Source organism: Bolinopsis microptera, chromosome 8 (genome assembly GCF_026151205.1).
Source record: "Bolinopsis microptera isolate Bmic1 chromosome 8, MBARI_Bmic_1.0, whole genome shotgun sequence".
Taxonomy (NCBI): Eukaryota; Metazoa; Ctenophora; class Tentaculata; order Lobata; family Bolinopsidae; genus Bolinopsis; species Bolinopsis microptera.
The window spans coordinates 7,953,358-7,978,875 of record NC_087079.1 but is presented as its reverse complement, the minus strand read 5'-3'; the positions used below and the strand labels follow the sequence as shown (position 1 = coordinate 7,978,875).

The 25,518-nt window shown below is 36.9% G+C and overlaps 2 protein-coding genes across 5 annotated transcripts in view; one reads left to right on the top strand and one right to left on the bottom strand.

Moving 5' to 3' along the window:
- The window catches only part of LOC134819453 (dolichyl-diphosphooligosaccharide--protein glycosyltransferase subunit DAD1-like), a 78,273-nt gene that overhangs the window by 30,687 nt on the left and 22,068 nt on the right, over nucleotides 1-25,518 (bottom strand). The window lies entirely within an intron of this gene.
- On the top strand, nucleotides 356-24,989 carry LOC134819146 (uncharacterized protein C12orf56-like). Of its 4 annotated transcripts, none has more exons than XM_063828920.1 (15): nucleotides 356-550; nucleotides 789-930; nucleotides 1,270-1,414; nucleotides 1,667-1,838; nucleotides 2,045-2,186; nucleotides 2,785-2,846; nucleotides 3,048-3,062; nucleotides 6,270-6,408; nucleotides 7,388-7,473; nucleotides 8,242-8,331; nucleotides 10,150-10,228; nucleotides 10,506-10,559; nucleotides 10,700-10,792; nucleotides 22,154-22,323; nucleotides 23,936-24,986. In XM_063828920.1, exons 1-15 carry the CDS (start codon nucleotides 474-476, stop codon nucleotides 24,033-24,035), a joined length of 1,566 nt encoding a protein of 521 aa, XP_063684990.1. In that variant the 5' UTR covers nucleotides 356-473; the 3' UTR covers nucleotides 24,036-24,986. The 4 variants fall into 4 exon arrangements, with proteins under 4 accessions (XP_063684990.1, XP_063684988.1, XP_063684992.1 ...); XM_063828918.1 differs by having other exon boundaries at nucleotides 1,658-1,838; XM_063828922.1 differs by lacking the exon at nucleotides 3,048-3,062 and having other exon boundaries at nucleotides 23,936-24,989.

Here is a 25,518-nt window from a genome sequence, read left to right as displayed (position 1 = left end):
ATACAAATATATAAAAATATAATTATTTAAGCTAAAATTGCTTATTGGTCTAGTTTGGTGACATAGGAGAGCCCAGTTGAGTTTTAGTTTAGGTTTATGTTTTTAATCATAGTTTGAAAGGTTAGCCATGTTTCATGGCAGAGAGAGATATCATGTGTGCATAACCTTGTAATTAAAAAAAATGTATTTAGCCCTATAGCCTTAATGTTCATACTGCCAGTTAGTCCTGTTGCTTTTAATGAATGTGATCATATTAGTTCTTGTATTGAAATATCAAAAACATTTTGACCTGAAGTTTTGATTATTTTGTGAGACCAAATGACCATATTATTTTGTTCTTACTATCTCTTCTTACAGCTCATGATCATACAGGTCTACAGACGACCCTACACACTTATTAACCTTATAATTCCTGCTTATTAGATCAACTCTAATAAGCAAATTTACTGGCTCCACTAACACAATGGACCATTATGGAGAAGCAAAAAGTTGTAAACCAAAAGCTGGAGAGTTTCATGCGACGAAATCTACCATCTGCTGAGTATCAAAGGTAAAACTGGGGCTTATTTATTAATTAACAATTGATAAGATTATTTAGTTTTGTGACTTGAGAAATTGTCCAGTAAACTTTTAAGTACACGTGTAACTGTAAATTATTGCTAATTTCTTTCATTTAAACAAGATTGTTGATTTAAAGCAAGATTCGAATTATTAACATCTAAGTCCAATTTGAGTACAACGATGAGGAAAAATGCTTTGTTTAAAAATAAATTGAACTCTCACCCCAGGATCAGATGCTACGAGAGATGTGTGGTGGACAAGTCGATGAAGCTTGCTCTGCTGACCTCTAAAAACCTTATCATCACAGACTCCCCCCCGAGAACTATTCTTTACACATTACCTCTGATCGAGTTCTTATCATTAACCTTGGTTAGAGTCTGATTATATACAGTACCTTCTGTAAACAATGTTTTAGAAATTCAATAGCGTGAAAAATCGGCTCATTTTCCTTGGTAGTTCTAGGTAGCACTAAACCCAAGTTTAGTTTTCAATTTAATATGCATTCCTGTTTTTGACACGTTTTATTTTATTTATATTTCGTTGGCAATATTTCGAATACTATATGAAAAGTTAGCTACTTTTATCAAACAGGTAGCTACGGCTGTGGTGTGTTAATAACATGATAATAAAATAATTGTAGAGCCAGTTAATATACTGCTTGCCGACATCTTTGAACCCTAGTTATACTAAAAAAGGGTAAAACTCCAGGTTCAAGATCTGCCAGATTTTCTGCAAGGCGACGAAAGGTTTAAGAGTCAGCACCTCTCGCTAAAGTTCAGACAGGATTCAGTCGCTAAGTCTGAGAGTTCGCTTAGCGAGAGTACCGGGTCTTATGTCAGCGCATCTTCTGATGGTTAGTTATCAGTTTAAAGTACACTTATTTTACTATAACTTGGTACTGATATGCAGTAAACACTGATTATGAAGCACACATATGTTACTACTGACCTATTCTGACGATGAAGTCATCACATAATTGCTTTACTGACATGACATTCGTTGTTACCATGTTAATGAAGGACCAATACAACAGAATGATAAGCGCCTTGTATAATGTACAATGTATATACCTAATGACTCTTGACTTGAACTGCAGTCCAACCAGGTGACACGGCTACAGAGAAGTTGTCTAAAAAGAAGCCCCTGAGCGCTAGTTTCTCCAATCTGAGTTCCACGTCATGGCACGGCTCGTTACCCAGCCCCCGGCCAAGCAAGGAACGGAGACTCAGACTAGACGCTACTGCTAGTCTCGATGAGTCAGCTTCTAGGCTTGACAGGTGGGTACTGACTACTGCTATACTTTCCATGAGATTAGATCCCTTTTTGATCTGAATGCGAAATATTATCTGTACTATATTTTAGTACTTGCCCAAATCTCCCCGGCAACAGCATAAAAAACAAGAAAATGACCAAAAAGTGACCTTTCGCATGAACCATAATATTAAATATTATATCCCAATTATCTATTTCTCTTACCACCCAGGCTGAATTTAAGTGATAGTGGCAGTTCTGTCTCCTCACAAGGAACCACATCCTCGACCACCACCGACTTGGACCTCTTCCTCCTCACTGACTCCACCCTCTTCTTCCAACTTTTACAAGCCGCCTCCCTCAACGAGAAAATAGTACGGTTACTTATTCACGTTTTTGCAGAATATTTTTATCGTTTTGTAAATTTACAGACTGCGTTTCTAAACGATAAAATAGTGTAATCTTATCTTATATAGCATTTGTTATATATATTATGATATTATAATCTTCTTGAAGACTTTTAATTCTATAGTTTTCTAAATTTACAGGCTGCATACTGCATAGTGCATATCTACGTGTCTTATCTTTATAAATCATGTAATCTTGTAATCTCATATATTAGATCCTATCTTCTTGAAGAAGATTTTAATTTTATAGTTTTGTAACTTTTTTGTCACTGATTATAGAACGCAACTTGACAAGTGAACTTCCCTTCATAACGTTATATTTTATAAAGGAGCACAAGTGCTTGTACATATATATCGTGCAGCTCTGTCTCGCATACAATTTTCATACCACTTTGATTGAGATCGTTATCATGCGACGTAATGGTCAAGTGTTAAATAATATAAATTTTCATCAATTGTGGTTATTAAACGTTCTTAAAGATGTTTGCATGTCAACCAATATCAACACAACAATAGCGGATTAAGATCATCAATATACTACGATAAAACTCAGATTCTATTTCAGGCAGGGACACGAGAACTTAAAATCACTGTGAACGGATCCACAAAACCAAGGCGGAAGAAAAGGTAAGATATCACGGAGACGTTTTGTGCATAATTTAACTCTACTTTAATAACACATTATAAAGAAATAACGCAGATATTATTCGCACGCAGTAACTCCGGGTTTCTATTACAATGAATCTGCCTTTACTTTGCAGAATATTAATAGTAGGGTTATGTCATTATAAAACTATTGTAACTAACTTCCATTACGTATTTTTACAGTATCGAAAGATTAGTGTGAGTTTAGAAATGTGTTGTGCAGTACTACCACTTATTGTAAAGTTTTAACCACTTAGCATGAATATCCTTACACACACACACAAACATAGCTCTTCTCACCCTTTTTTTCGAATTCTTCATGTTATGTAACTGCATCAAATGGAAATTCAAAATCCATTCAGCATCGAGAACTACCCTCCTGTGGGGCAAAGTGAATACCGAAAACAAAATCTTACTGCATAGGACTACTCCCCTAACTGTTACATACATTCAAATTAAATACGATATATATATATTTTTCTGTCTGTATGTTTGTACGACCGTCCACGTGCAAATTAGATGAACATTAGGAATTTACATGGTAACCATGGTAACGGTGTCGAACGCGCACGTGCAATTTACGAGCAACATTTTGTATTTTAATTGACGTGTGTCGTCAGAATTTGTCAAATGGTCATAACGTTTTGTGGAAACGTGCGCTGGATCTACTTTTTTGTTTTTAGGGCGCTCTTCGATTGAGACTTTTTTCCTATCCGATGATATTAAATTTAGCACCAGCGCATAGAGCACTCTATAAAACTATAATATTGTTCCTATGATCAGCTCGCACTGCCACCGTGATTCTAGTTTTATGGTTAATTTTGTGCATCTTGATAACACGAGGCTCGAGTATATTAAAAATCAAAACATTGTACCCACAAAATCGGCTAATTTAAGAAAAACTTATTTTTCCTTAGAACTAGAAGTTCTCATGTGCTAGGATGCACCGATGCATGGAAAACGCGTTCAGTGACCACAAGGTTCATAAGTTTTACTTAGCCGATCGTTCATTTTACTGACTTTATAAAAAGAGACTAAAGATATCTGGGTTAAGAATGATTGCAACTCGGAGGAGGGGGGGGGGGGGGGGCTGGTTGGGGGTGTTTACTGTTTAAGTTGCGGGTTTAAGTTGGGGTATCATTTGATAACTATTTTCTAAATTAACCCAATGAGTCAGTTGTGGGCTATACAAAGAGATAAAGAGCTCATACATAGGCTCTGGCTTTCGATGATCTACCGATCAATTTTGATAGCTTACCAATTATAATGCAATCTGGAGGTTGGTTTGTTGGGACAACAACACCGTTCTGACAAGTTGCCTTGTTGCCTCCCTTCTTGATGAAATCAGGTGGACAAGTCAAATATATCTCCTTTCCATTTTCAACTGGCAAATCAGGAATTGTTTGTACGTTTTTCCAGTTTAAATCTAGGGTATGGCATTCTATTCCTGAAAGAAAAATATGATCAAAATTGTTGATGGTGGTGTTTTTATCACAAAGTTAAATGTTGAACTACACTAACGTTTAATTGACAATTTACTGAACGACAGATGAATGATTTCACCACTTCATGTTCACTATAATAAAAGAATATAGTGTACTTGACTATTTCCAAGCTATTCATAAGAGAACTCTCTCTATATTATTTAACATATTTATTTCTTTTTCTTATTAAATTCACCTGTTACAACAACTTCAGCTATTGATATGTTCCCTATACTCTTGCTGAGCTTTACAGTGTCTCCTTCAGTGTCACAGATCAGTGTGTAGATCTGGTCTGCCTGCTCTAGATCGTATGTTAGTTGGAGTGTTCCACAAGACTTCTGTTTTACTTCTCCCTGGTACACTGACACATCGACGTTGTTATGAGTATCCACACATGACTTAAAATTAGCTTCTTCCTGTCCACACCATTGAGTTTCAGGACGGTGTTGGTACCAGTTGGTATAAAACTCATGGTAGATAAGGACCTTGTGGATAAAGTAGGTTCTATCAAACTCTAACTTTATCCAGCCTGCTCCGTTATCAGTGGCAGCAGCTGCTACAGTTGAGAGGTCTTTATCGATTGCATGTGTTGCTGCAAATTGTTCCTCCTTGTTTTTGTATGTTTTTCCTTGCGTAACCTTCGTGGGGATTAACTCTGCAGCTGCCAACTTTAGCTTTAGATCTGAAGTATCACAATTAAAATTCTGTGCATTTACCTATTTGATACAAATTCGGAGAATTCATCATTTTAACGGTTTCCTTATCTTTTTTCTACTCCATACCAAAATGTTCCCCTATTAAATGCAGTTACAACTGCTGACATATTTTAATTACTAAACGTACCCTGTATCGGTTCATCATCTGAGTCACCAAAGACAATCCAAGCCACCATGAAAATAAGAACAATTTCAGCATGTTGGCACGCTGAATCTGCTTTATTTTTTGATAATCTATAACGTATACTGATGGAGTTAAAATAAACTGAACCAGTGCCGCAAAACCAATACTGTACCCAGTAAATGTGAGCTAGTGAGCCTCTACTGACACGACTAATCCTTTCCTCGTGAATAATTCATCAACTTCTGCCCTCTTTACTGAACTAACAATTAAGACCAACTCTGGCAACTATTGAATAGTTTAATGACCATTGTTCTTCGAGTTTTCGGGTCCTGGTGGTCGAGGAATTGTTTGTATTACAATACCAATTAGCATACACCTAGGCCACCTTGATTTAAGTTATATAATAATACACCTAGGCAAGCATTTTTACGACCAACTCCAACTTCCAAGTCTTAGTAGATTTATGATGATTACGGTCCATGTTCTAGACTGGCGGCACCTCTCACTGGGGGGGGGGGGGGGGGCAAGTCAATGTACATTGAACATTTGTTGGCCTTTATCAAATGCAAAATTTGGTAATCTAAAGTTTCTGAAAAAATAGGCGTTCATCATGTTCAGAGAGAGCAATATAGGTGGTTCAATTTTGAATGGGCGTGGTCTAAAATATAAAAATTTTTAAATTTTGGCGATGTTAATATTTGCGCAGCTGCCCCGCAGGCACCGGTGAGCGGTTGGGGTCCTTAAACCTCTCAAAAGTTTGATCACGGATCCTAGTTATATTATATTATTATACTGTATCGTTCATGCATGTTCTGTACTTAAACACAAAAATGCGCACAACTGCAGTCTGCACCTTTTCACTTATTGTATCTACTTTCTACGTAGCATGATATACCTTGAATGAACTATTCACCAAGTTCAATGTAAGTATTTGAAGTATCACGGCAGTGGCTGGTATCTAATATCTCAGAACTCGGACTGTGATAACACTAGATTTACAATCAAGAAGATATATCTTCGGGTGCTACGACATCTTTGTAAAATTTCTTAAAACGTTATTTTAATCTTCACTTATTTTCAGTATTTTGCGAGGACAGCTGTATGCTCAGCTTTCTTCAGACATCCAAACTAACAAAACCCTGGAGAAAAGGTTTTATCTGGTTCAGGAGCTGTTCACTGCTGCTTGTAACGATATGAACATCAAGAAGTTCTTTTGGAAGGTGAGATGTCTCTTTTAATTAATAATTACATTTATATTAATGTAAGTCAACGTTAATGATTATATATAATAGGAGTCAGTAGCCATATCCAATATCCATGGTTCACGGTACACTGTTGATCTGGCAGGTGGCTTCTTATGTGTTAGCTTTGTATTGTACTTTTTTATAAGATCCATTTTCCAAAAAATCTAATTTCACATTACAAAAAAAACAATTCACATTTTTTCCAGCCACGTATATAATATTGACATGATATTTCCACTGTATAAAAAATACAATCAACATAAATTTTAAACCTCTGTTTCTGTTGTGTTACTAATTGTAAAACTTAACCGTGCACATGATAGCTGATCAATCAACGTCACGCCGTATCACATGATAGACTGTTTGGAGACAACATCATTATTACTCCTTCATAATATAATCATGTCTGGAGACTGTATGCCACTGAAGATGACACCTTGCAACATGTTTGACAACAGCCTGTAAATTGATAGCTTGATCTCAGTATATACAACAAATTATCTAGTTTGATTGTTCGAAGTGAGATAACAGTTCCCCTGTCTGGAGACAACATCGTGACACTTTCCAAACATTGCTCGTGATCAATATCACGCTGTTTTTTGTTTTTAACAGCAATGAATGGACAGTTGTTTTCAAAGTTGTGCTTGGCGAAAGTGAAGAACGGCACGATAAACTTAAATAACTAAAATGAGGTTTTTAAGATGCGTTCTTGACTCCGACATGTTGAGTTTTTTAAGCTGATTTATGAAACCTAACAAGAGGACTGTTCTAGATCACGTTTGTGTTAAGAGAGCTATTAATAGATTGGTAAATTTTCTCAACTCCCTATCTCGTGTAAAGAGCCGATATCTACAGTGGACAATTTCCACTGGAAATCTCAAGATACATACATTTAAAAATAATGTTTAAATATTAATTTACAAGTAGCTTTTGAAACACCCTTATTTTCTTTCAGGACCTTGATCTATGTACAGCTTTAGTTGAGGACCTGGGAAAATATCGGCAGGGAACTGGCGAGAACAACCGAGCAGATGAGATAGAGTAAGTGGGTCGTATCACGTGACCTATAGTGTAATTGATATCATATCACGTGACTTAGGCACCAAGTGTATCTCATATCGGAGCCAAGTTGGTTACTGTTTACAATTTACCAGTAAATTTAGAGCTGCTAAATTCTGTTGGTGCGTGGGAGGGTCTTTACTGTAACCCGAGATGGTTATAAGCCCTGACGTCACCCTATTTGGGTGCATGCAATTGGATTGTTATTTCTTTTCCTTTCATGTTCCCGAGCCACAAACCAATAATGTTATGAAATTGAAAGACTCCAAAGTGATTCACACATCCCCTAACAATTCTGATTTATTAAATCAGTCACCCGCACCCCTTTACATTGCGTAATGCGTATTAATTATTATACCTTATATAATACCAGTATAATATAGTTGATTATGACAACGGTTCAATCTTCAGAGTAACCCACCCACAATCGTAATTTGTGGCTTCTGAGTTAGAAAGTAGAAAGTAAAATATGCTGTAGAGAGTACTGAATATCTGTACACCAAACTGATCGGAATTCAGTTCATAGAAGATCGTGATCACGTGATATTTGTGCTAGCAATATGAGACATAAAAACATAAAGAGATCAATTCCTAGTTTCAGCGATGGATATAACTAATTGTTTCGTAGATTTAATTATCTGCAGGACGTTTCAAAAGTCTTGTTCCGATTTACTTTTCGTATATATATTAACAACTCAATATCCATTTATGTTAACCGTAATCAATGAATTATCTAATTATTTTGCTCAGGTATTTGATACAGTTAGAAACGTGTCTAGCGGAGATGTTCAGAGAATCAGAACATTTGTCCCAGCGAGCCTATCTTCTTACTGCCAACAGGTTATTATAAGCAAAGTGGTTTCTTGTTAAATCAATCAAATTCATTATTACGTTTATTTTACTGTATTTCCAAAAGAACCTTATTCATAATGGGTACATAATTTGTCTACAAATGAAAGGTGAAGATGTTGATCTTATACACCTTCTGTCACCGGCTGTCACGTGCAGAAGGGTTATTTTGATTTTGTAGCTAAAGTATGTGTCGCCTGAATTCCCGATCATCATAGTAACCGGTTTATAATATTAACTGAGTTGTAAGTATATATACTGTGGGATAAATAGAGCTGTTTTATGATCATGTATCCCGTAATATAATAGATCTCGTAAGAACACTTTTGACTTTCGTAACAACGCTGGCCCATCTCCAGTCTCCATCAGTGCCACTCCATAAAATTAGATCATCTTCGAAGATTGGACATCAAGTGGCCTTCGAGTCACGAAACAAATCATGTGCTTAGCAAGTTGTAGTGCAAGTGCTGCATCAGATTCCAATGTGGCTGAGAGTTGCTCTGCCTCCACTATATTTCTAGATTTATTTCAAAACTCTTCGTATGATGATCTAACATTGAAGAATTCGAAGTCGTTAATGGTTGTCGGTAAGTCGACATGATAAACCATGATTTGGTTAAGGGTAGTGAGTACACGTGGGTAGTAATGGTGGACACGTGGGTAGTGAGGGGGACACGTGGGTAGTGAAGGGGGACACGTGGGTAGTGAGGGGGGACACGTAGGTAGTGAGGGGGGACACGTTGGTAGTGAGGGGGGACACGTGGGTAGTGAGGGGGACACGTGGGTAGTGAGGGGGGACACGTTGGTAGTGAGGGGGGACACGTGGGTAGTGAGGGGGGACACGTGGGTAGTGAGGGGGGACACGTGGGTAGTGAGGGGGGACACGTTGGTAGTGAGGGGGACACGTGGGTAGTGAGGGGGGACACGTGGGTAGTGAGGGGGGACACGTGGGTAGTGAGGGAGACACGTGGGTAGTGAAGGGGGACACGTGGGTAGTGAGGGGGGACACGTGGGTAGTGAGGGGGGACATTTGGGTAGTGAGGGGGACACATGACATCTACCAGATGTCATATGACAGTAGATCCGGTGTTATTTAAGCGGTTCAAGCTTTAAAGACGAAAAAGGTATTGTCTCCCTGTTCAGGTCCCAATTCCAAATCTGTCGACGGTAGATTTTGGCGACTACACGAAGAATGAATTGTTCTGTGTACATTCAACGTTAAAACTTATCGAGGTTATCAAATGTCCCTTCATTGCAAACTGTATCAGGAAACTGTATTATAATTCAGATTCCACCAGAGTGACCCAAACCCAAAAGAAGAATGTTGCAGGTTCTGCTGGAACAGCTGATCTTGCAAATAATCATTCGTTTTTATTGATAAAATATTCATTTTTAGATCGCTAACTTCAAATCATGATTTTCTTCCCATTTTAAAAGCACATCCCTTTTAAAATCGTCTCCCCAAGTAGTCAAAGTTATAATAATGAACATGCTGTTACAAGATAAAGTCGAGATGATCGTGTCAGTAAAATGGCAACAGATGTATTATATTATAATATTATATAAATACATAATATTATATCGTCTCGCTTTATACGATGAACACGCTGTAAAAATCAAACAGAGCCCGCTGTCCATTAGATTCTACCGACTAACATGTTAAAACCATTTTGCATTCTCAACTCGCTGTCTCGCCCTAATCGCTTGATCCACTTTACCGCTCCCCAAAGTTAAATGCTACTTTTTAGTAACCATTTAAACAGTACAGGGGAAATATCCACTATTCTATTTCACACGGTATAATTTCAGTTTTATAATGCTGCGAATGCTGGTAGAGAACATCTCCTCGGTCCCGAGGTTAACAACACATCTTACAAACTGTACAGAGGTAAAGAGAAGATTACTTACAAAATTGGGACCTGTTGAATGTTTAATAATGATCTGTTAATTGTTTAATAATGACCTGTTAATTGATATATATATAATGAGCTGATAATTATAGATAATAGACTTGTTACCAAGGTGACTGTGGTATATAGGGCGGGGTTTGGGAGCAGGTAGGTATTATAGGCTGAATCGAAGAATAAAACTGGTGATTGTTTCCTTATCTTGTGTTAAAAACTGTGATTTACTGAAGAATGTTAAGAATGTTCCCCTTGTTACAGGTTGAAGATCTCTGTACGGAACATCTGGACACCACTACGAAACTTCTCTTCGAGGTAGACTATCTGTACTCTGTGCTATCATAACTTGTTATTTAGTTTTAAAGATTGTGTCAAATAATATTATAATTTAGAGTGCACCTTTATTCGTTAAAAAGACTAACTATAGTTTAAATAATAAATATCCTCCCCATCAGGTGTTACTGGCGGTAACAGAACATCCCACTTATGGGACGGAGCTCTCCGTGTCCCGTGTAATCTCCTTTCTTGAATCCCGCTTCTCCACCTTCGTGAGTACCCAGTATTGAGTTATAACCTACTTCTATAACCGGTTATATAATATATACCGGTTATATATATATACCGGTTATATATATACTTATAACTAGTTAATCAAAGGTTGATTTATTTGACCATATTTGGTTTAAATAAACCCAAAAATATCCCAATTAGCATTATATTCCCACTTTTTACAACAGTTTACCCTGTGACAGGGGTCATGTGACAGGAGTTATATATGAGGGGATCTAGTTCACAATATGAACTAATGAAGCATCCTGACTCCTGAGCAGACTTTCACCATGAAACTATCATAGATAAATTAACTATAAAACTGCTAGTTTATAATGTTTTAGTAACCACACTGTTACCCCAGTTTATAATGTTTTAGTAACCACACTGTTACCCCAGTTTATAATGTTTTAGTAACCACACTGTTACCCCAGTTTATAATGTTTTAGTAACCACACTGTTACCTCAGTTTATTATGTTTTAGTAACCACACTGTTACCCCAGTTTATAATGTTTTAGTAACCACACTGTTACCCCAGTTTATATTGTTTAGTAACCACACTGTTACCCCAGTTTATAATGTTTTAGTAACTACACTGTTACCCCAGTTTATAATGTTTTAGTAACCACACTGTTACCCCAGTTTATAATGTTTTAGTAACCACACTGTTACCCCAGCTTATAATGTTTTAGTAACCACACTGTTACCCCAGTTTATAATGTTTTAGTAACCACACTGTTACCCCAGTTTATAATGTTTTAGTAACCACACTGTTACCCCAGTTTATGATGTTTTAGTAACTACACTGTTACCCCAGTTTATAATGTTTTAGTAACCACTCTGTTACCCCTGTTTATATTGTTTAGTAACCACACTGTTACCCCAGTTTATAATGTTTTAGTAACCACACTGTTACCCCAGCTTATAATGTTTTAGTAACCACACTGTTACCCCAGTTTATAATGTTTTAGTAACCACACTGTTACCTCAGTTTATAATGTTTTAGTAACCACACTGTTACCCCAGCTTATAATGTTTTAGTAACTACACTGTTACCCCAGTTTATGATGTTTTAGTAACTACACTGTTACCCCAGCTTATAATGTTTTAGTAACCACACTGTTACCCCAGTTTATGATGTTTTAGTAACTACACTGTTACCCCAGTTTATAATGTTTTAGTAACCACACTGTTACCCCAGTTTATAATGTTTTAGTAACAACACTGTTACCCCAGTTTATAATGTTTTAGTAACCACACTGTTACCCCAGTTTATGATGTTTTAGTAACCACACTGTTACCCCAGTTTATGATGTTTTAGTAACCACACTGTTACCCCAGTTTATAATGTTTTAACCTGCCTCTGAATATGATGAGACCTGTGCAAGGACCAGACCATTTGCTAACCTGCTAGATGAGTCTAGGTCAATATTCATCGATGGTAAGGTTATTACTAAAGTCAAGGATACCAAATTCCTAGGTATTGTTATAGATAGTAAGTTAAACTGGGCTGCCCATATGCACTACATTCGTAAAAAACTTCGGTCCATGACTGGTGCAATCTGTAGAATTCGACACTCGATACCTGGTGATCTATATTTGAAAATATATAATGCTCTCTTTGAATCACATCTCAGTTATGGTATAAGTGTTTGGGGCGTTGTCCTTAAAGAACGATCAAATGACAGTCTTTTTATCACACAGAAGCACTGTGTAAGGATCCTTTTTGGTGATCTCGACTCATATTTAGATAAACAATCAACATGTGCACGTACTAGACCGTATGGTATGCAAAAATTAGACCATAAACACTTTGAAAAGGAGCATACAAAACCCATTTTTAATAGACTAAAAATTCTAACGGCTCAAAACTTGTACAAATATCACTGCATTTTAGAATTCTCTAAGATTATCAAGTACCACTGCCCCTACTCCCTTTATGAGGCCATCAACATTTCAAACCGTGCAACGAGTCTAACTGTTATTCTTCTAAATAAATCAAATACCTTTTTGTTTAATGCAGCCAAGCTTTGGAACACAGTTCATAAAAAAATTTTAACTTCAAGCAATTGCCTAGAAACTTCCATTAACTTGATAAAATTGAGAACCAAAGCACTATTAGTACAATCACAGGCAGCTGACTTAAAAGATACCTGGACTCCAACCAATTTTAAATTACAGTAATTAAATTGCACATGCAGCAGCACACACCTAATATTACTATCATGATTGAACTATAAACTGATAAGCTTTCAGATCCATTTTTAACCACTTGATGTAATGTTTTTAATAATTAAATATTTTATTTACAAATTTATATCAGATCGAACCTATATTTGATAATCGAACCTATATTCGATAATCAAACCTGTATTCGATAGTTAAATTTATGTGATTAATTGATATTGATATTATTATTGTTGAATGAAGTTAACTCCTGAGATAAATTTTATTAGTTTTTAACAAAGGGACTTGGAGTATAAACGACCAAGTTCGCATAAATGCCTACCCAACCAAGAATTTAGGAGGCAAGGGTGGGTGCGTAAACTTTACGGTCTGCACTCTCCGATCCTGTATCACCCTGGATTCTTTTTGACGTATTTTTGTATTAGGTATATACCTTCTATCCATTCTCTTGCTACTCCAAGTCCCCTAAGATATCTGGTAAAAAGGTCCTGCTAGTTATATATAAAATATATTTATGTTTGCTTTAATTGATACTAAATAAAATTGTTGTTTTCTTGAAATTGTTGTTTTCTTTAGTAACAACACTGTTACCCCAGTTTATAATGTTTTAGTAACCACACTGTTACCCCAGTTTATAATGTTTTAGTAACCACACTGTTACCCCAGTTTATGATGTTTTAGTAACTACACTGTTACCCCAGTTTATAATGTTTTAGTAACCACTCTGTTACCCCAGTTTATGATGTTTTAGTAACCACACTGTTACCCCAGTTTATGATGTTTTAGTAACCACACTGTTACCCCAGTTTATAATGTTTTAACCTGCCTCTGAATATGATGAGACCTGTGCAAGGACCAGACCATTTGCTAACCTGCTAGATGAGTCTAGGTCAATATTCATCGATGGTAAGGTTATTACTAAAGTCAAGGATACCAAATTCCTAGGTATTGTTATAGATAGTAAGTTAAACTGGGCTGCCCATATGCACTACATTCGTAAAAAACTTCGGTCCATGACTGGTGCAATCTGTAGAATTCGACACTCGATACCTGGTGATCTATATTTGAAAATATATAATGCTCTCTTTGAATCACATCTCAGTTATGGTATAAGTGTTTGGGGCGTTGTCCTTAAAGAACGATCAAATGACAGTCTTTTTATCACACAGAAGCACTGTGTAAGGATCCTTTTTGGTGATCTCGACTCATATTTAGATAAACAATCAACATGTGCACGTATAGTACTAGACCGTATGGTATGCAAAAATTAGACCATAAACACTTTGAAAAGGAGCATACAAAACCCATTTTTAATAGACTAAAAATTCTAACGGCTCAAAACTTGTACAAATATCACTGCATTTTAGAATTCTCTAAGATTATCAAGTACCACTGCCCCTACTCCCTTTATGAGGCCATCAACATTTCAAACCGTGCAACGAGTCTAACTGTTATTCTTCTAAATAAATCAAATACCTTTTTGTTTAATGCAGCCAAGCTTTGGAACACAGTTCATAAAAAAATTTTAACTTCAAGCAATTGCCTAGAAACTTCCATTAACTTGATAAAATTGAGAACCAAAGCACTATTAGTACAACCACAGGCAGCTGACTTAAAAGATACCTGGACTCCAACCAATTTTAAATTGCAGTAATTAAATTGCACATGCAGCAGCACACACCTAATATTACTATCATGATTGAACTATAAACTGATAAGCTTTCAGATCCATTTTTAACCACTTGATGTAATGTTTTTAATAATTAAATATTTTATTTTACAAATTTATATCAGATCGAACCTATATTTGATAATCGAACCTATATTCGATAATCAAACCTGTATTCGATAGTTAAATTTATGTGATCAGTGCTGATTTACAATTATCTATATGTTGGTCTTTTCTTATCTCTTAGATTAGCTAACTTATAGAATTGCGCTGCTCAAGCCACCTTTACCATATAGCTATACATTTTCTGGAATATTCCGTACATCCCGTACATTAGTGTTACATATTCCTAATAGTGCTTCTATCAACCTTGCTATTAATCTACGATCTATCAACGGTTACCTGTTTTGACATTCCATTAATTAGTCAATTTAACTGTCACATTTGAGATTTATCTGTTATCTGATGGGTTCAAAATCGATTTTCACATTTTCTAAAATTGACGATACTCCTCGTATTGATTCTTACTTTTCTTCTGACAGTGCTTTCTCTCAAAGTGAATCTATTAAACGTGCACTAAATTCAAGTGCAAATAGTTCTGATAGTATAACTAGTGAATCTGGCAAAGAACCTCCGGCTAAAATGCCAGTTACTCACAACTTTCAGTCCAGTATTCGTTTTGATGTTGATAAAGCAAGTGATAACCCGTCCGAACTTACGGATTTAAAATCTCTTATTGTTAGCTTGCACAGTAAATTTGATCAACATCTAAGTGAGATTAATCCTCAACTTCAAGATATTAAAAAACGTTTATCAGCTCTTGAAGAGCATTCCAATACGAATATTAGTTCTGTAACTCAACTTAGAGAGCGTGTAGTGCAGATCGAGCAGAGCGAGTCGAACCTTGAACAGAGAGTCAGAGAGCTTGAGTCAGTTGGGAGTGAGGGTAGAGAGGATCGAGAGGAGTGGAAGTGGAGTCCCACAGGATCTGACCGAGTTTCCGTAAAACTTTTAGGTGATTCCAACTCCTCAGGTAAGATCAAGTTTGGGGACGGCAAAGGAACACTCGGTCCCGCACTTCCAGGGTCCAGTGCTCACTGCCCAACACTCTCCAACCTCACTAACCCAGATTCCCAAGAGTTCGAGAACGTTTCAGATGTCGTGATTGCAGTAGGGACAAACGACCTCAGACAGCAAGGCAGCAAACCCGAGGAGCTGGTGGAGAACACCTTCACCTACGTTGCAGCTCTGCTGAAGAAACGCCCCGAGATTCACGTCCTCCTCCCTGGAGTCCTTCCTATCTGCACGCCTGGTAGTGAGACTAACTCAAAAGTTAAGTTATATAATCATTTTATCAAGACTATGTGTAACTCCCACATTCGATTAACCTACATTGATACCAAAGTCTTTATGGCAAATGATGGATCTCTGAAAACTGGACTTGCAATGGGTACTGAAGACCCTCTTCATCTAAATACCAGTGGTTTAAAGTTGTATTTTAGTACGATAAAGTATGCTTTACGTGCCCGTCATGACCTCCCAAATTCCAGGAGAGTGAAAAGTAACACGAGCCCTAGACCCAGGATTAGAGCAGGAGGAGAAGAGCAGATGGATGCTGAACAAGGATCTCAGAATGACAGAGGTGGAAATAGCTACCACAGAGGACGGGGAGGTGGAACTCGCAGAGGACGGAACTCCAACAGAGGAAGAGGATGAACGGTTTATCTCACTCTATCCCACGGTCAGAGTGTTGTGTTCTAAATTATAAACCACTTTACAAAGCTTAATTCTGAGTAGCATCTTCCTTTTCCTAGTACGCAGTGTAACGTTATAATTTTTACTTAATTTAGGAGCTTCTGTCCCCCCACAATTTTTGCGATATCTCGTGACTACCTAGTATTATACTACTCATCGACTGTTCGGTATATTTCCAAATCTAATAACTTCATAGCAGTTTACAATGTGCCATTTATTAGTTTTTTCATCATGTCGTACGACACATTACCCACCTTTATCAGGGTTTATCTTGCCCGCTCACAAACCTCTTCTCTTAGCAGCTTCCCTGCACCATCTTGCCGGCTCATACACTCGTCACCATGTCCGGGTTCATTCACAGCAGGCACCAGGTTCAGGGGTTGGGCCGGGCTGGTCAGGCGGTGTGGTGTTGGTTGATGGGGGGGTTTGTTGTTGGGTGATGGTGTGTGGGCTTGGGCCAGGTGGTGGCGAGGTCAGGTTCACCTTTCACCTCTCACATCCAGCCACTTGAGCCTTTCTAGCCAGATTGATTTCCCTCTGACTTCTATATTGGAGAGTATCAGCTTAGAAGCTTATAGTATTAGGGGGACGCCCCATCACGGGATTTCTAGGACTTGTTTAAGCGTATAAAATACATTTACTATATGGGCTATAGCAGCGTTATTTCAGCAATTTCTTGTTTAATGATTCATACATCTACTAGTAATAAGATGTGTGATTGCGTGTGTTTTTATCATTTTGTTTTTTTGTCATTGTACAATAACTACTACGTCATTATTTGCAATATTGGGAGAAACGGTACTAGACTCAATACTAGCTTTACTCGTCACGAACTTAGTGAAAATAACTTTAGAGCGGCGGCTAATTTCAGAATTTACAATGTCAGAAAATGACAGTGTAGGAGCCAGTCTTAGGGTAGGTTCTTTCAATTGCAATGGCCTCGGAAACCCCGAGAAACGTAGATCGGTTCTTGGTTGGCTACTAGCTAAACCAGAAGATATTATTATGGTACAAGAATCTCACTCTGTAGTTGAAACGGAAGACTTCTGGACGACAATCTGGGGGGGAGATATTTATTTCAATCATGGTACCTCTAAGTCCACTGGGGTTACATTCCTGGTCAAACCCAATTCTAATATTAAAATTTGCAGTCACAGGATCATCACACAGGGACGTGTATCACTGTTAGAAATTGAGAAGGATTCCATCAAGTATTGCTTGGTAAACGTCTATTGTCCTAATAGCAATGATACTTATGTTGTAGAGAACTTGTTCCTGGAAACTCTAGGACGTACAAGGGATGATTATCGTATCTTGGCTGGGGACTGGAATACTATCTTAAATAATAATCTTGATAAATATGGTGGTAATAGTTCCCACAGTAATACTAAGCGTCAGCAATATTTGAACCAGGTGACCGCTGATCATGGCATCAGTGATATCTTCCGTCTTAGTAGGGGTAATGAGCGTGTTTATACTCACGTAAATAAACAGCACAAAACCCAAACACGCCTAGATTTCTTCCTTATAGATGATAGTCTGGTTAATTATCCGGTCTGTAACGCAGATATTAGTCATGGTTTTCGATCTGATCACAGCTACATTTCATTATCTCTACAGGGTTCCCCCATTAAACGTGGAATAGGATATTGGAAACTTAATAATAGCCATCTAAATAATGAGTCGTTTTTGAGTAATGTACGGGAGATTATCAATGAAACTGCTGACAGTAATTTTGATTCGTACTCGGGACTCTGGGACGTGATTAAAATGAAAATTAAAGATTTTGCGATCAGATTCGGAAAAAAAGAAAAGAAAGAAAAAGTTGCAAAAAAGAAAAAAATATCCTCTGATATTGAAGAGGTTAAAAAGATAACTGATTTTATGCAGAAAGATGATCTGCGCAAAAAATTGTATGACTTGGAATGGTATCATTAAAGCTGAGGTTAACGGGGCCATGACCAGGTCTAGGATTCAGTGGACAGAGGAGGGTGAAAGGTCCACCAAATACTTCTTCGGGCTGGAGAAAAGTAGAGCTAAAAAAAAGTCTATTACCAAACTTATTAACAGCGATCAGGGTGTACTACGCACACAGCAGGATATTTCTGAGCACGTAGTTAACTTTTATCAGGACATCTTTAGCTCTACGAATCCAAACGAGCATGAAATAACCGATTATATTAATTCCAGTAACCTAGATACTATTGATCAGGAGAACGCTGATAGGTTAGATAGGCCAATTTCCCTCCTGGAGATGGATAGTATTATCAGTAAATTTAAGAAAAATAAATCTCCAGGGTGGGACGGCCTCACTGCTGAATTCTACAAAGTATTCTGGGAGGACATTAAGAATATCCTATTTAACTCCTTTTTAGAGTCGGTTGATAATGGGGTTATGTCACCTTCACAACGTCTAGGAATTATAACACTTATCCCGAAACCTAAAACCCCCATTGAGTTAAACTATATAAAGAACTGGCGACCAATCACCCTTTTGAATGTAGACTATAAGATATTCACTCATATTATAAAAAATAGGATCTTAAGTTCACTTCCAACACTTATTAGTACAGCCCAATCCGGGTTTCAAAAAGGGAAGAGTACCAGCGATAATCTGATCTTAATGTATCTAACCTTAGAACATTACCATGAGAACCAAGAGGATACTGGTATGATTATGCAGGTCGACCTCCAACGGGCTTTCGACTCGGTCGAACATAAGTTTCTTTTCAGTGTCTTGGAAGGTATGGGGTTTGGAAATTATTTAATCAACTTGGTGAGAGTGGCATTTCACGCTGGTATGAGTTACGCTAACGTTAACGGAACCTTAGCAGCCCTGTTCACATACTTCGTGGCGTCCATCAGGGGAGCCCCCTTTCCCCAATTCTTTTCCTCCTAGTGTCCCAGGTACTTAGTAATAAGCTACAGTATAACCCTTATATTAAAGGCCTCAGCATTAATGGTATCGACATACTCATGAGTCTGTTTGCTGATGACACGGATCTGTACCTGGATCCCTCCCAGGCTTGCGTAGATGCAGTTATCCTAGAGCTCAACCTGTTCGGTCAGCACTCAGGCTGTAAGCCCAACATCAGTAAAACTAAGTGCATACCTTTAGGAGCTACCAGAGACAACACTAGTCTTCGAAATTACCTTACCAGTACATACGGGGAAGACATGGTAGCTAACGAGTTTACAGCATTAGGAGTCAAGTTCGACAACACGTCTAGTGGAGCTGATCTCTGCAAAATGAACTACCACAGTAAACTTAGTAACGCCAGCACCGCTATCAACACCTGGAGTAAGAGAGACTTAACTCTGATAGGAAAGTGTACAATTATTAAATCTCTTATTCTTTCCCAGTTCACTTACCTTATCATACCACTAGAAACTCCTGATACTAACACCATCAGTAAAATAGACACTATGATATTTCACTTCTTGTGGGGTTGTAAGAGGGATAAGTTGAAACGTGATATTGTTACTTCTCCTCGTGAATGTGGGGGTCTAGGTCTCTTCTATACTAACGATTTTATTAGGTTTAAAAGTGTCACTTATAGGAAAAGTTATCGATCCTAATTTCCAACATGCCTGGAAAAATATTATCATCAATCAGCTTTTACACCCAAATATACCAACTGTGTGTATAGAAAACTGTCTCACATTAAAGAATACTGGTTTTACCTTTAACCTTCTTCGCCATTATAAGCTTTGGAAGTCTATTTCTTCACAGTCAAGTAAGAGTACAGTCAACCACTGTGTGTGGGGAAGCGACGTAATAACGGACATTGGCTCCAAGCTCTGGAACGATATTCTTATTGATAGAAATATCATCTATCTTTCTGATTTCGTTTCAGAGGAAGGTAACCTCTTAAGTTTTCAGCAATTTCTGAGAAAGTGGGGCCAAACAAGTAGTATAATCTCTTCGACTCAATATGCGAGTATAAAATTGGGAATACGTCGATTTAATAATACCGATACGTTTACAAGTAACATTACATTTATCGATACCCAACTTTCACTTCGCTTTTGGGGAGGTAGGAATACCCCCAACTCTAGAGATACTCCTCTCACTATCAAAGGTAGAAACATTAGAGATACCATGTCTAAGCGTTTAGATCCCAGCACCCTTCCTCCAATGAGGAACTGGAGTGCTAACCTCTCCTTAACGGATATTGATTGGATTAGTATTTTTACGGATATTTTTACTTCTTTCTCAAATAACTTCAAACTTATTCAGTACCAATATAAGCTCCTTCACCGGATTAGTACTTGTCGGTACATGAGATATAAAATGAAGATTGAAAAAGATAGTCCAAATTGCTCGTTATGTAATCACAACCTCGAAACTATCTCTCACATATTTATTGACTGTCCAGCCACAAGCTCTTTCCTACAGGGAGTAAATCTGTTTATTAGATCGAATATTGACGCAAATTATGACGACCCATATCGCCACTATTTGATTTGCTTAAATCACAGAGATAAAAGTGTTAACTTCATAAATTCGGTTTGCTGTTGGTTTATTGGAAGGAGTTTCCAGAACAAGGAACCCCTATTCTGGGAGCGATATCTTAAACATCTTAAGCTTTTCTTATTAGGTGAAAAACCGGATATTATACGGTGCCTTAAAGACGTTATACCTTGATGACCATTTTATACCCAAAGTTCTGGATCCACTATACACTCTTGTTTATTTATTCTCTCGAAATTACAGCCGTGCCTTACCTTTACCCTTTATTTCACAAGTTGTAGCCAGTGGAGTTATCTCCACTACTAGTATTGATATAGAGTCATATTTAAAACCAGTAGTATCTCTCCTTTTTCTCTCCATCTTATGTGCATTTTATTACTCTATATCCACTGACTTTATTCGACGTATTATCTAAAAGAATAAAAAAAATTGTGTGCGTGTGTTTTTATATTTATTTTGCTACGGCGCATGTGAAACCCCAGGGCATCCAGCACCGGAGAAGCTGAAATGACACTCTCTGAACCCTTGGTGCCGCTCAGATTTTGCCTCTTGGCTGGTAAGCCGAGTCTTGATCGATTAACTCAGCTTCTTCGGTACAACACAGACCGGAGGGTACTATTAGCCGCTTTGCCGGTGGTATCCTCCTGGTGTCCTGGGGTTTGGCAGGTTCCTCATTTTAAGAAAAAAAAAAAAAAAAAAAAAAGAAAAAAAAAAAAAAAAAAAAAAAAAAAAAAAAATTTATGTGATTAATTGATATTGATATTATTATTGTTGAATGAAGTTAACTCCTGAGATAAATTTTATTAGTTTTTAACAAAGGGACTTGGAGTATAAACGACCAAGTTCGCATAAATGCCTACCCAACCAAGAATTTAGGAGGCAAGGGTGGGTGCGTAAACTTTACGGTCTGCACTCTCCGATCCTGTATCACCCTGGATTCTTTTTGACGTATTTTTGTATTAGGTATATACCTTCTATCCATTCTCTTGCTACTCCAAGTCCCCTAAGATATCTGGTAAAAAGGTCCTGCTAGTTATATATAAAATATATTTATGTTTGCTTTAATTGATACTAAATAAAATTGTTGTTTTCTTGAAATTGTTGTTTTCTTTAGTAACAACACTGTTACCCCAGTTTATAATGTTTTAGTAACCACACTGTTACCCCAGTTTATAATGTTTTAGTAACCACACTGTTACCCCAGTTTATGATGTTTTAGTAACTACGCTGTTACCCCAGTTTATAATGTTTTAGTAACCACTCTGTTACCCCAGGGACCAGTGTACAGCAGCATGGTAGAGAGAGGGTTGTATCTGATATCACGTACGGGAGCTGCCAGTACCACTCTTCTCCTCTTCAGTGTGTTCTTTGTGGTGGAAGTGCTGGGTAGAAACAGCAATATCTGCAGGCAGATACTCACCACTTCTCATCTAGAGGATATCAGGTTATTAGGCAAACTTTCTTACAGTTTTGTAATGTTTTTTTTGTTCAACTGGGTACAGTGTCAGGCGTTGAGAATATGTGAATTTCAAAATTAAAAAGTGTCCCTGTAGCTCAAGAAAAGTTGTAAACTTCTGTCTACGATAAAGAATGGACTTTTATTGTAGTTGCTTGGGACAGTACAGAAGTTTTTATTGTGCATTTGCTGTCGCCCTTTTTCCTTGAGAAAGCAATTGACTTTGCCAACGATCTCAGGTGATTTAAAATTGAGAATTTTAATCCGTGGATAAGAATATCCTTCGGCCTCATTCTTCGTCAACTTTTACCGTCCTTATTCTTTGTGTCCCTCTTTTATTTGGCAGTTATAGAACTTTTGTTTTTAGTGCTGCTTTTTACAACATCACTAAATGTTTTGATTTCTGTTTGAATATTTTCGGGAGGATTCAACTCCACAATCAAGCAGAAATATCGACTCAAGCAATCACGTTTTGGAACGTCAAAGATTTCTCATAGTCTGGTTAACCACAACATAGTGAACACTCCTGCTCGAGCATACATGATCTCATACTAGATAAAATGTCCATTAAAATGCTATTATTGACGTTTTTATATTTTATAAAGGTCACGTGACATATTTTCTTTGCTGCATGATCTAAAAAGTTCTGTATTTTATCTAACTCTTATCTACCAACTTCCCTTAAGTACCAACAGTAAGGTCTACTGCGTTGGCTTTGTGTCCAACAAGAAAACAGTGTAGTTTACACAATGATCACGGTTAAACAATCTACTTCTAATCGATCAGATAAGAACGCGTACACGAGCTTTAAAAACTTCCAGAAACTGTACATTGTTAGAAGAAGTGGACATATGATATTATGTTCTTGGTATACGAATATGTCAAAGGTCGTATACACTATAATACACTATACCTCTTTAGTTATAGTCGTCACTCTTCATCTTTCCCGCGCCGTATTTGGAGGCAATTTGTCGTTCCGTCATTTGGTATTCAAGTGTTATGTCTTTTTCTGAGGAGCTCCTGAGTTTTGGAAACAGAGCTGTTGAATCTATTTTTAAAAGTCGGTACATATACCTTATTCCTTTTTACGTAAAATAAACCTTCCATTTTCCTAAAAGTTTTATTTGAAAGATCTTTCTAGATCAATTGATACTGCACATAACTGTTATCACCCAAACGATCTCAAAATAGTTTCTCTTTGTTCTCTGGAATATTTGTTTAATCTAGAATAGTCTTCCAATAGAGCTGAGCAACATAGGATTATTAAACCTGGATGTTGTTAGGATATATAATATATATATATATATGGGAAACTGTCCTCTGACTTCTTACATAAATGTGTTTATTCTAGGGATGATATTTTCAATATGTAGAATGTAGATTGTAGCTGTTTCATGTTTTTTATAATTTCGGCCTTCGATATTAATTAAAAATTAAATATTAACTTTAATGAAACATTACAAAATTCCCGAACGAAAATTTATAAAGCCATTGTAAAACGTTTCCTTTCTAATCGAACAAATGAGGTTTTTCTTCACTATAACGTCGTGTACTTAATCTAACAACTCCCTGATCTCAACTCACACCTCTAATATTTCAGGTACTACTGCGCAAACCCCGAGTTAAAGATAGTGAGATGGTCCCCCTTACAGACTCTAACTATCGAGCGGGTCAACAGACTGTTAAAAGTCATTTCTTAGGCTCTCATTCACTAAACTTGTTTTAATTACTTCATTTGTTATTATTGCTTATAGACAGTCAATTTACCATGTCCCAAATTACTGTGAACCTTGATTTACTGGGAATGTTTTACTCCCACCAATATCTACAGAATTAGAAGTTTTTAGTGTAGTACTAAAATTCTTGAGGGAAGATTTGTGTTTCCCCTGTTAATTGTAATATATAGAGGCCCGGTAAATTGAGGTTTGACTATCGCCTGTGGAATTTAAAAATGTTCGGTGGTTTGGCTGCAAAGTTCATTGTTCCTTCTTTGCTACACTGGTATCTTATTGATTTCTGGTTCTTTACATGTTTTTGTTTCTTCAATATTTTCCGATGAATGTAACTTAGTTGGATAGAAATATGATTATATTATGTTAAATTGAATGCGCAGATTAAACCGATATTTTAAATGCTTGGATAATAATGGTGTGTATCATATTCATGTGAACAATTCCGCTCCAGTGGATCGTTCGTTAGAATTTAACAACTTACGAAAGATTTAACAAGCGGCATGATGGATGAACACTGTTTTACTTTTAAAATGTAAATATAATGTAAAATATATGTGATATAATGTTCCCAGACATCTCTTTAATAGGTACGATCTCTATTGTTTGCTTAACCAAGTACCTACTCAAGTAGCGATCAATATTACTACAAAGTGCGTTGACAAAATAGAAACGATTTTAGTCAATATTTTGTTTGACTTGTTGCGCAGTGATTCCTTTTTTAAATTATTCCATGTTGGTCATCCAATTATACACGGAGTTTTAATTTGTGTAGAAAGTGTACATATAATAATCAGAGCGTTTTAAATAATTTGATATTAATAAAAACTCTTAATATCATTTATAGAGTTTTTGTTTGATTGATGTCAGTGTATTTTAAAATAGTTATATATTTTAACTTGTTGTTATGTAACAAAACAGAAAAACGTGTTCTTACTTCTCTAAACTTCTAAAAAAATCTGAAAACCACTTAAAATTAAATTAAAATCTTAATTGATTGAAAATTCTGCTTAATTCATTGTATGATTAATGCGTGAATATAATCACACTTATTTCAGGAACAGGGGTGGGTCCTCTATTCTTAACTCTACTACACGTAACAGTGAATCACGTGACAATGTCATACCTCGCTTGATAATGGAATATTATCTCGTCCGAGACGAAAGGGAAACTCGTTAGTTTTTGGTGTTAAAAGCGATTTCTCGACAGTTATCACCTCTCTAGATGATGCTTAAAACATTTGGCCACTATTGCATTTTTGTAATAAATTCGATAGGGGCGTTTTCGGCCACACCCTTTTTCAGGGTTTCGTGTTAACTCGAATTTTTGTATTTCAGCCCAGGAACGTCGTAGAGACTATTCCGATACACCAAAATGTGCCTAATAGCCATATTTATTATTTATCTACAACTTATGAATCAATCAGTAGTACATACCTTAAAATGCTTATTTT